Here is an 11,540-nt window from a genome sequence, read left to right on the forward strand (position 1 = left end):
AAAAAAAAAAAAAAAAAAAAAAAGACAGGTCCCTCACCATGTTGCCCAGACTGGTCTTGAACTCCTGAGCTCAGGAATCTGCCCACCTCAGCCTCCCAAAGTGCTGGGATTACAGGTGGGAGCCGCCACGCCTGGCCTATTATTGTTATTATTTGAGAAAGTGTCTCACTCTTTCGCCCAGGCTAGAGTAAAGTAGCATGATCTCGGCTGACTCCAACCTCCGCCTCCCAGGTTGAAGCAATTCTCATACCTTAGCCTCCCAAGTATCTGGGATTATAGACATGGGCCACCACGCCCGGCTAATTTTTTGTATTTTTAGTAGAAATGGGGTTTCACCATGTTGGCCAGGCTGGTCTCGAGCTCCTGACATCAGGTAATCCTCTGCCTCACCCTCCCAAAGTGCTGGGATTACAAGCATGAGCCACCGCACCCAGCCTTTTATTTTTATTTATCTTTTTTTTTTTTTTTGTCACTCTTCTCAGCCAGGCTGGAGTGCATTGGTGCAATCATGGGTCACTGCAGCCTTGTCCTCCTGGGCTCAAGTGATATCTCCGCCTCAGCTTCAATTTAGCAGCTGAGATTACTGGTGCCCACCTCTAGGCCTGGCTAAATCTTTTAATTTCTTGTCGAGATGAGTCTTGCTATATTTCCCAGGCTGATCTCAAACTCCTACACGCAAGTGATCCTCCCGCCTCAGACTTCTGAAGTCCTGGGATTATAGGCATGAGCCACCATGCCAGGCCAAGGGGCTTTTTTCTTTTTTTTGAGACAGGGTTTCGCCCTTGTTACCCAGGTTGGAGTGCAATGGTCCAGTCTCGGCTCACTGCAACCTCTGCCTCCAGGGTTCAGGCGATTCTCCTGCCTCAGCCTCCCGAGTAGCTGGGATTACACAGGCTTGCGCCACCTTGCCCAGCTAATGTTTGTATTTTTGTAGAGACAGGGGTTTCACCATGTTGGCCAGGCTGGTCTTGAACCCCTGACTTCAGTTGATCCACCCGCCTCTGCCTCCTAAAGTACTGGAATTACAGGCTTGAGTCACCACGCCTGTCCCCTCCAGAGATCTTGAATATCTCCAGGGGAGGCCACTTGGTCAAGCTGTGGTCTTGGGTCAGGGGATGCTGGGAAGGACACCAGGAAAGACCTTGACTCCTCCCTCCTCTCATCTCCTGCCAGTGGTCCCTCTGACTGACTCCAGTGGAAAGAAGAGGGCCCAAGTGGATCAACCTTCCAGGATCAGGGTAGGGTGAAGGGTGGAGAGTCTTACACGCAGCCCCAGTAGACATCATCTAATTTGCTGCCCCAACCTGCCAACCCACTGTCACTCCAACAGCCTGGAATCACTGGGAATCTCCGCCCCATTGCCTGTGGCCTGGGGCCGTCATGCTCCTCATCCCCAGCTCTGCCCAGGGGATGAGGCCCTGTATCAGTCAGGAATCTGACTGTGATCGCACCACTGCACTCCAGCCTGGGTGACAGAGTGACACCCTGTCTTATTTTTTGTTTTGTTTTGTTTTGTTTTTGAGACGGAGTCTCGCTCTGTCACCCAGGCTGGGCTGCAGGGGCGCGATCTCGGCTCACTGCAAGCTCCGCCTCCTGGGTTCACGCCATTCTCCTGCCTCAGCCTCCGGAGTACCTGGGACTACAGGCGCCTGCCACTGTGCCCAGCTAATTTTTTTGTATTTTTAGTAGAGATGGGGTTTCACTGTGTTAGCCAAGATGGTCTTGATCTCCTGACCTCATGATCCGCCTGCCTTGGCCTCCCAAAGTGCTGGGATCATAGGTGTGAGCCACCACGCCCGGCCGACCCTGTCTCATTTTTGGAAACATAAATAAATCAAGCTGGCTGGGCGCAGAGGCTCATGCCTGTAATCCCAGCACTTTGGGAGGCTGAGGCGGGTGGATCATCTAAGGTCAGGAGCTCAAGACCAGCCTGGCCAACATGGTGAAACTGCGTCTCTACTGAAAATACCAAAATTAGCTGGGCGTGGTGGCATGCGCCTGTAATTCCACCTACTTGGAGACTGAGGCAGGAGAATCACTGGAACCCGGGAGGCGGAGGTTGCAGTGAGCTGAGATCATGCCACCGCACTCCAACCTGGGCGACAGAGCTAGATTCTGTCTCAAAAAAAAGTAGACTGGAAGCCAGGTGGCTACAAAATCAAGTCCTCTTCAACATGCAACTTGTCCCTTCATGGGAGGGACATCGGGCACAGGAAGGGACACTGAACTGCCCCTGTCAGATGGGTGGCACAAGCCACTTTTTTTTGAGACAGAGTCATGCTCTGTCACCCAGGCTGGAGTTCAGTGGCGCAATCATAGTTCACTGCAGCCTCCATCTCCCCGCCTCAAGCAATCCTCTCGCCTCAGACTCCCGAGTTGCTGGGACCACAGGCTCAAGTCACCACACCCAGTTAATCATATACATAGATGCTTTTTCTTTTCTTTCTTTTTTTTTTTTTGTAGAGATGGGGACTTGCTATGTTGCCCAGGACAGTCTGGAACTTCTGGGCTCCAATGATTCTCCTGCCTCGGTCTCCTAAAGTGCTGGGATTACAGGCATGAGCCGCTGCACCTGGTCACAAGCCAGTTTTCCAGGTACATCTGTAGCTGAGAGTATGACTCTCAGCACAGGGAAGTTAGAGCAGAGGGAGTGCCCTTCCGAGAGACAGCTACTTTCAGTCCCTGGTGCCGCCTGAGTTTCCAGGGCTTTCCCATGTCAGAAAGGTCCTGCTCGGCAGGGGTCACAGCTATGCATGGGCCACACCCCAAGGGCAGACAGACAACTGAACAGAAGCAGGCTCAGCCTGAGACTCTTTTATATACATGGTTTATTCCTCCCCAGTCCCAGACAAGCCCCAGGCACACACTCTCAGGGCATGGAGATGCCCACACCCCATCTCTCGGAAGCTAGGTCTCTGGAGATCGGGATGGGGAGAAGGGGGAAGCTTTAGCAAGATGCAGCTCCCCCTTGGCCTCAGCCCCCCCAAGAGAGGGGACAGAGAAGGAAAAAGTATGGCGACACAGGACTGGGGTTCAAATACTGAGAAAGCCACACAATAGAAGACAAAGAGTAGCAAGCCCCGGAGAAAGCGGGGACAGGGAAGAACCAGCGCCCAATCCCGCCCTCCTCCCATCTGGGACACTGCATCCCCAGGACTCTGTGGGGCAAGGGGTGGGACTGGGAAGAGAGGTAAGATTTGGGGGTGGAGGGACTCAAGGCTGGACCCACCCTACCCTTGGACTCCTGGGCTCAGGGCAAGTGAGGCCCGAGGGGCCCCTGCAGTTGGCAATGATGGGGCCAGCAGAGGCCTACAGCTTGGTCAGGTCCAGCTTCAGCTTGTAGGGTGGCGGGCTGTCCTCATAGGCGTGCGACGGCGGAGGGTACAGGGGCCAATCAGGCTCAATCATGAAGCCCTTGTGCTGCTCCAGGGTCAGAGGCTGCAGGAAGAGAGGGGAGGAGGGAAGTGGAGAGAAGCAGAGCAGCCAAGCCCCCAACCCTGACGAGTCTCCTTCCCACCTCTGATTTTTTTTATTTTTATTTTTTGAGAGTCTCTCTCTGTCGCCCAGGCTGGAGTGCAGTGGCGCCATCTCGGCTCACTGCAACTCCGCCTCCCGGGTTCAAGGGATTCTCCTTTCTCAGCCTCCTGAGTAACTGGGACTACAGGTGCACGTCACCACGCCCAGCTAATTTTTGTATTATTAGTAGAGACAGGGTTTCACCATGTTGGCCAGGCTGGTCTCGAACTCCTGACCTGAAGTGGTCTGCCCACCTCAGCCTCCCAAAGTGCTGAGATTACAGGTGTGAGCCACCACACCTGGACTGTGTGTGTGTGTGTGTGTGTGTGTGTGTGTGTGTGTGTGTGTGGTGGGGTCTTGCTCTGTTGTCCAGGCTGGAGTGCAGTGGTGCCATCACAGCTCACTGCAGCTTCGAACTCTCAGGCTCAAGTGATCCTCCCATCTCAGCTTCCCAAGTAGCTGGGATCACAAACATGCACCTTCACATCTAGCTAATTTTTTTTTTTTTTTTTTTTTTTTTTTTTTTTTTTTTTTTTTTTGAGACGGAGTCTTGCTCCTCTCTGTCACCCAGGCTGGAGTGCAGTGGCATGATCTCGGCTCACTGCAAGCTCCGCCTCCCGGGTTCACGCCATTCTCCTGCCTCAGCCTCCCAAGTAACTGGGACTACAGGCGCCCGTGACCATGCCTGGCTAATTTTTTTGTACTTTTAGTAGAGACGGGGTTTCACCGTGTTAGCCAGGATGGTCTCAATCTCCTGACCTCAGGTGATTCGCCTGCCTCGGCCTCCCAAAGTGCTGGGATTACAGGCTTGAGCCACTGTGCCTGGCCACATCTAGCTAATTTTTAAATTATTTATAGTGACTAGGTTTCACTATGTTGCCCAGGCTCTGGGCACCACAGAGGTGTCACCAACATACCTGGGCACCACAGAGGTGAGGCCCACACCACAGAAGTGTGGCCACCTCTGACTTCCTGTATCCCCAACTAAGAGTGGATGTTCTGCTGGGTGCGGTGGCTCACGCCTTTGGGAGGCCGAGGTGGGAGGATCACAAGGTCAAGAGATCGAGACCATCCTGGCCAACATGGTGAAACCCCATCTCCACTAAAAATACAAAAATTAGCCAGGCGTGGTGGCGTGCGCCTCTAGTCCTCGGGAGGCTGAGGCAGGAGAATTGCTTGAACCCAGGAGGCAGAGGTTGCAGTAAGCTGAGATTGTGCCACTGCACTCTAGCCTGGTGACAGAGAGAGACTCCATCTCAAAAAAAAAAAAAAAAAAAAGAGTGGATGTTCTTCCGCCAATTCAAAGGGCAGTGAAGAAACTGGCTCCAGGTCATGCAGCAAGTCTGAGGTCCTGGCTGGGTGAGTTGGCTCGTGCCTGTAATCCTGGCACTTTGGAAGGGCAAGGCGGGTGGATTGCTTGAGCCCAGGAGTTCGAGACCAGCCTGGGCAACACAGTCCCCATCTCTACAAAAAATACAAAAATTAGTAGGGCATGGTGGCAAGTGCCTGTGGTCCCAGCTACTCAGGAGGCTGAGGCAGGAGAATCGCTTGAGCCAGGGAGGCCGAGGCTGCAGTGAGCTGTGATTGCACCACTGCACTCTATCCCGGGTGAAAGAGTGAGATCCTGTCTTAAATAAATAAATATATACATGTGTGTGTGTGTGTGTGTGTGTGTGTAGGCTGGGTGTGGTGGCTCACATCTGTAATCCCAGCACTTTGGGAGGCTGAGGCGGATGGATCACCTGAGGTCAGGAGTCCACGACCAGCCTGGCCAACATGGCGAAACCCCATCTCTACTAAAAATACAAAAATTAGCTGGGCATGGTGGCCCACACCTGTAATCCCAGCTACTGGGGAGGCTGAGGCAGCAGAATTGCTCGAACCCGGGAGGTGGGGGTTGCAGTGAGCCGAGATGGTGCCATTGCACTCCAGTCTGGGTGACAGAGCTAGACCCTGTCTCAAAATATACATATATATATGAAAAAAAGAAAAAAAAGGTCTGAGGTCCTGGTGTCTGTGGGAGCAGGTGGCCAAATCCAGGGCCAGCAAGCAGCTCTCTCTGCCTCCATCCCCTCCCTCAGCCCAGCGCCATTCACAGATCCCACCCACCTGGAACTTGAGGTGCTGACCAGGCGCGGTCACCAGGGTGGAGCAGCTCAGCCACAGCATAACCAGCACGGAGAGGAAGAGGCAGCAGGCCAGGATCCAGCGAGGCAGACCCGAGCGCCTGCCCCGCCCGGCAGGCACCACTCAGCTGCCCGGGCCGGGGCCAGGGAGACCCGCACCTCCAGTCCCACCCCCCCCCCACCCCCAGGGTCCTGCCACCCACCGGGACATGCAACTGAGGAAGTCATTGTCCTGCGGCTCTTCAGACTCCACCTTGGCCTTGCTGCTGGTCTTGACTCGTATCTTGGCCTTCCTCACCTTGTCCAGGGGGCCTACAGGGTCTGAGAGATCAGCTACCACTCAGCGACCACCAGGTCTTTGCCAAGCAGCCACAATAACCATGACCAGGAGGGAGGAGGTCAGGACCTGGGTCATGGAGTCCTGGAATGGAGATCAGAGCCCTGGGAGATGGACCATAGAATGCTGAGAGAGGGACCATGGAACCCTGGGAGATGGAACATGGAATCCTCAGAGACAGACCACGAAACCCTGGGAGATGGACTGCAGAACCCTCGGGGATGGACCCATGAAACCCTGGGAGATGGACCCTAGGAGATGACCCTAGGAGATGAATCCATGGAACCCTGGGAGGTGGACCATGGATCCCTGGGAGATGGACCATGGAACCCTGGGAGGTAGACCATGGATCCCTGGGAGATGGACCATGGAACCCTGGGAGATGGACCATGGAACCCTGGGAGGTGGACCATGGATCCCTGGCAGATGGACCACGGAACCCAGGGAAATGGGCCACGGAACTTTGGGAGGTGGACCATGGAACCCTGGGAGGTGGACCACGGAACCCTGGGAGATGGACCATGGAACCCTGGGAGATGGGCCGTGGAGCCCTGGGGGATGAGCCATAGAACCCAGGACTTGAGAGATGGAGATCCCAATCCTAGAGGGTCTATTTGCCAGGCAGACTCCTTGTGGCAGTGGGGTCACCCATGGAAGGAACACTGGTCTAGGTTGCACCTTACCCACGTGCACCTCCAGGGCTTCAGGGTGGGAGCCTCGCCAGGTCACCTCCACGCGCTGCAGACGGCCCCCCTGGAAGCCGAGGCTCTCCACTACCGGCTGGGTCTGGGCCAGGAACAAGAAAGCACAGAGAGGCCTGTGAGAATAGCATTCCTGGGCCCAGGCAGGCCCTCTGTGACTGCCACGTCCCACACCCAGCTGATACCCAGTTCTCCTGGGGAGACAGTAGGGAGGACACCATCCCATGCACTGTGGGCTTGATGTCAGGAAGGGCTTGATGTTGTTGTTTTCTGCTTTCATGGACTCCTCCATTTGCCTTAACCCCATCCTTTAGCTCTGGAAGTAGGAACATGATCCAGACCAAGCCAGTGGATTGCCTGAGAGACGGTCATATGATCCATCCAGGGCCAATCAGAGTAAATCCCAGCTCAATTAAAACCCCAGATGGGGCTGGGCACAGTGGCTCACGCCTGTAATCCCAGTACTTTGGGAGGCTGAGGCGGATGAATCACCTGAGGTCAGGAGTTCGAGACCAGCCTGACCAACATGTCAGAAACCCATCTCTATTAAAAATACAAAAATTAGGCAGGTGTGATGGTGGCCACCAGTAATCCCAGCTACTCGGGAGGCTGAGGCGGGAGGCTGAGCCAGGAGAATCGCTTGAACCTGGGAGGCAGAGGTTGCAGTGAGCTGAAATCATGCTATTGCACTCTAGCCTGGGCAACAAGAATGAGACTCCATCTCAAAAAAAAAAAAAAAAAAAAAAAACCAAAGGGTTTATGACCTAGAGCCTCTGGCATCCACCTTACTGCCAAGAGGAAGTAAATGCCTGGGAATGAAGCCACCACAGAAGAAAGCAGAGTCAAGGCATGGAGTGAGACACTGAGCCCCTGGATCCAGCTGTGCCTGAAGCTCGCCCACTGTGGACTTTGCATCTCATGACCCAAGAGTAAATGCATCCCAGCTTCTTACCCTGCCCACCCATCTGCCACTGTGGCATGGCCCCTGTCAGGGGTCTCACCTGAAACACCACCACCTTCCCATTGTCAGTCTGCAAGTAGTATGTCCAGGTGGAGGAGACAAATCCCTGGGCCGAGTTGACGAGGTCATTGCAGAGGGTGGAAAACAAGTCCAAGAGGGAGAGGGCCCCACTTGGAGCCTCCAGGACCGTTCTCTGATGAAAAAAGGTCCAAGACACAAAGATGGCACCAAAATAGGGTATTAACCAATGAATGGGAGGGGGCAGGGTGCGGTGGCTCACGCCTGTAATCCCAGCACTTTGGAAGGCCAAGGTAGGCAGATCACTTGAGGCCAGAAGTTCGAGACCAGCCTGGACAACATGGCGAAACCCTGTCTCTACTAAAAATACAAAAATTAGCCAGGCATGATGGTGCACACCTGAAATCTCAGCTACCCGAGAGGCTGAGGCATGAGATTTACTTGAATCCGGGAGGCAGAGGTTGCAGTAAGCCAAGATTATACCACTGAACTCTAGCCTGGGTGAAACAGTGAGACTCCATCTCAAATAAATAAATGAATAAATAAACTAATAGGAGGGGAGCTGGGAGAATTCACTTGGATTGGATGTGGCTAAGTGATTTGAGCCAATGGGACTTCTTACAGTGAACACAGATCTCAGCGTGGCAGTTGGCTTCCTGCGTACCCTTAGGGAAGTGGATTGTGCTCTCTGAGCCCTAAAATGTGTACCATTCTCTTCCCTCATGGAGTAGCCATGAAATTTCAGCTAGAGGATGCCTGCCAAGTGCCTGGCACAGCACAGGCACTTAATGCGTAGTAGTCCCTATTACTAAAAATATCATCATCCTCATTATTCTTATTTTGACAGCGTCAAGACAGAGCTCTAATGGCCGGGCATGGTGGCTCACGCCTGTAATCCCAGCACTTTGGGAGGCCAACGTGGGAAGATCACTTGAGGTCAGGAGTTCAAGATCAGCCTGGCCAACATGATGAAACCCTGTCTCTACTAAAAATACAAAAATTAGCCGATTGTAGTGGTGGGTGCCTGTAATCTCAGCTACAAAGGAGGCTGAGTCAGGAGAACCACATGAACCAGGGAGGTGGAGGCTGCAGTGAGCCGAGATTGTGCCACTGCACTCCAGGCTGGGCAACAGAACAAGACTTCATCTCGAAACAAAACACAAAACAAAACAAAACGAAGTGAAAAAGAGGGAGCTCTGAATCGGAAGGGCTGACAGTGCAGTGAGCTTTTCTGAACAGCAGTGAAAGCTGGGAAGGGGTGGAGGAAAAATGGGAGAAGTGGTGAAAGGGCTTTCTGCAGAGTCCCAGCCCCTAGGTCTCTGGCTATGCTACATGACTTTCTGTGCCTCAGTTTCCCCTGAAGCAGCATTGCTTGGACTACAATAGATGAGCCATTATTATTTCTCCCACAAGGCAGCGTGTGCGTGCTCGCAAGGCAAGGCTACTCTGAGTCGCAGTTCTGAGCCCCTCCAGGTGACAGTGATCACCAGCTAATCACAGGGGAAGGGGGTGCCTAAGATGAGTGAGGTGAGGAGTGGCCACAGCCCTGGTGGCTTCAAATCTCGCCCCTTGCACAGCCCTGTGTATGACCTGGGAGGTTGCCCCCTGGACACTAAATGGGGGTGACATTGTCCCTGGTACCTCCGAGTGACACAAAGACATTTGGGACAGGTTGAAGTCAGGCTCGAACGAGGACAGATATTTGATAAACGGTGGCTGTTTTCTGCCACTTATTCCTCAAAAGGTGGTGGGGCATGGGGGGCACTGTTGCATTTCAGAGATGACAACTAAGGCTGGAGACATGACGGGGCTGGATGAAGGTTGCCTGGCAGGCCTGGTAAAGAACACAGAGTCTGGCAGAGTCTCTGCATTCGAATGAAGATTTCCCATGGGGTGAAGCAGGTGGGGGTATTGGGAAAAGGGACCCAGGCCGCAGTCGGAGGCCCACCTTCTGCTCCGGCTCAGGCTCCGCAGGCTGGCTCCAGCAGCCATGGCTACAGGCCTGCTGCTCTGCCTCCTTCACATAGGCTTCCACGCAGGCTGTGGGAGGTGGGAGGGGGTGACTGGGGATGGCCCTTCCCAGGTCACCTCTTCCCACCCTGGTACACCCTGCCGGCGGGCCCTCACCTGCTTCACACTCAGTTTGGGTGGCATTAGGCTTGGAGCTCCTGGCCACGAATCGGCAGATGGAGAAGAGGCGGCAGCCACGTTCGCAAGCGCTGATCAGAACAGCTCTGTCATAGGGAGACTCAGAGGCGCCCTCCAGCCCCGCCTGGGGGAGGGTGGGACACGGAGCTCAAGTCATGGGGGAGGGGCGGGAGGAGGGTGGGGGGACCGGAGCATTCAGGAGAGGCAGGGGAAGGCTTTCCCGCTCCCCACCAAATCTAGCCAGATGGAGATGAAGTTGGGAGAGGCTACAAATGTTAGTGGGGGCTCTTAGCTCTGAGGAGGTGATGGGGAGGGAGCTTGAGAAGAGAACTGGACAGTGAAGGTGGAGAGAAATGAGCCTTCCCCCAACTAGGCTCCAGGGAGGAGGGGAGAGATGGAGAAGGATTCTCAGACCTGGAGGAGGAGGGGGAGGCTCAGAGGAGGGGGTTTTGGTCACACTCAGATCAGGCTTGAATCCTGGGGAGTGGTGGTATGAGCAGGGGCTGTAGCTCTGAGTGGGGAGGGAAGACGATGTGGAGGAGGAGGAGTGAGGTGGGGGGACCGTCAGGCCTGAGGGAGCTGGGGGTTGGGTGCTGGAGGGTCCTTACGCAGCAGAGTGCGGAGGGAGCCCAGGAGGTAGTATCAGCCCCTTATCGCAAGGACCTGCATCCCCAAGCCCTTCCCCATCAGAGGGAACCCCATCCCGTCCTCCACTGGAGGAATCTCCGCATTCCGGAACCCTACCTCCTCAGGGATACCCCACCACCACCAAAGTCTCCTGCTGTCATCCAAGACAAGCCCATCCCAACGCCTCCCCCTTCGGAGAGATCACGCGTCCCCCGCTGGCACCTGGCACCGCACGCGCCTCACCTGGGAGGGCCGCGGGCCGAGGCGGTCGCGGCACCGCAGCTGGCAGTTCTGCGTGTCCCCGAGCTGGGGGGCGAAGGGATCGCGGGCGGACGGCGCGGAGGCGGCGGGCGGCGATGCCAACAGCAGCAGCAGCAGCAGCGGCAGTGGCATCAGTGCCACCGCAGCCATGGCCAGGCGGAACGCGGGGGGTGCGGGGGACTCCGGCTCAGGCCGGGCACGGAGGATGCAGCGGCTGCGGCGGGGACCGGGGCGCTGACGTCACCCGAGCGAGGCAGCCTGGGAAGGGGGGGTGGGAGATGCGGAGAGCGGGCGGGGGAGCTGAGCTGCGGCAACCGCGCGGTGTGGGTCGGGCAGGGCAGGTGCATCACGGCCCCCACCGTCTATCCCATCGCGGGGATCCCAGGACACCTCCCTGGTGTCCACGGGCGGGGGATCTCTGCTGGCGCTTGGTGCCAAAAGGAAATATATAGGGGGATGGGATGGAGGGGGCTATTCGCCAGGGATGTCGAGGAGAGCGAAAAGCCTGCAGGAGAAGGCGATGTGTGCGCCTACCACGCGGGAAAGAGGAGAAAGGGGTGTCCAGGCTACAAGGGAGGAGCTTGTTGCAGGAGGAAGGAGGGCGATGGGGCTGGAGTCCAACCAGGGAACGGAGAGGGAGAAAGGTGAGGGTCGCAGGACCCGGCAGCTGAGGCCTGGCATCTTCTCCTTTGACACCCAGGTTAGAAAGGAGACAACTTGTGCAGAGTTTGCCTCCTCAGGGAAGCCCTCTGAGCCCCTCCCTTGCTCCTTCAGCCTCGCCTGCCTCTGGCCCAGCCCTGATACACTGACCTAGGGGATCTGACCCTATCTCCCCAAGGCTGGAG

General features: G+C 55.6%; 1 protein-coding gene across 1 annotated transcript; it reads right to left on the reverse strand.

Annotated features, from left to right (window-relative positions):
* Positions 1-2,810: 2,810 nt before the first annotated feature.
* TMEM59L (transmembrane protein 59 like) lies at positions 2,811-10,959 on the reverse strand. Its single transcript, XM_017879424.1, has 8 exons — positions 10,678-10,959; positions 9,787-9,931; positions 9,608-9,699; positions 7,682-7,834; positions 6,663-6,765; positions 5,846-5,963; positions 5,626-5,743; positions 2,811-3,438 (listed from the first exon to the last, which is right to left on the reverse strand). Exons 1-8 carry the CDS (start codon positions 10,843-10,845, stop codon positions 3,310-3,312), a joined length of 1,026 nt encoding a protein of 341 aa, XP_017734913.1. The 5' UTR covers positions 10,846-10,959; the 3' UTR covers positions 2,811-3,309.
* Between the last annotated feature and the right edge of the window lie 581 nt (positions 10,960-11,540).

This window comes from Rhinopithecus bieti, unplaced genomic scaffold (genome assembly GCF_001698545.2).
Source record: "Rhinopithecus bieti isolate Rb0 unplaced genomic scaffold, ASM169854v2 scaffold_9899, whole genome shotgun sequence".
NCBI classification, from domain to species: domain Eukaryota; kingdom Metazoa; phylum Chordata; class Mammalia; order Primates; family Cercopithecidae; genus Rhinopithecus; species Rhinopithecus bieti.

Bases quoted from the DNA above. Each gene is read 5' to 3' on its own strand.
- TMEM59L (XM_017879424.1), bottom strand. From the start codon at position 10,845: ATGGCTGCGGTGGCACTGATGCCACTGCCGCTGCTGCTGCTGCTGCTG. The intron at 9,932-10,677 runs GTGAGGCGCGTG...ACCCTCCCCCAG, and splicing joins TCGGCCCGCGGCCCTCCCAG to GCGGGGCTGGAGGGCGCCTC. The intron at 5,964-6,662 runs GTAAGGTGCAAC...CTGATCTCTCAG, and splicing joins AGCCCTGGAGGTGCACGTGG to ACCCTGTAGGCCCCCTGGAC.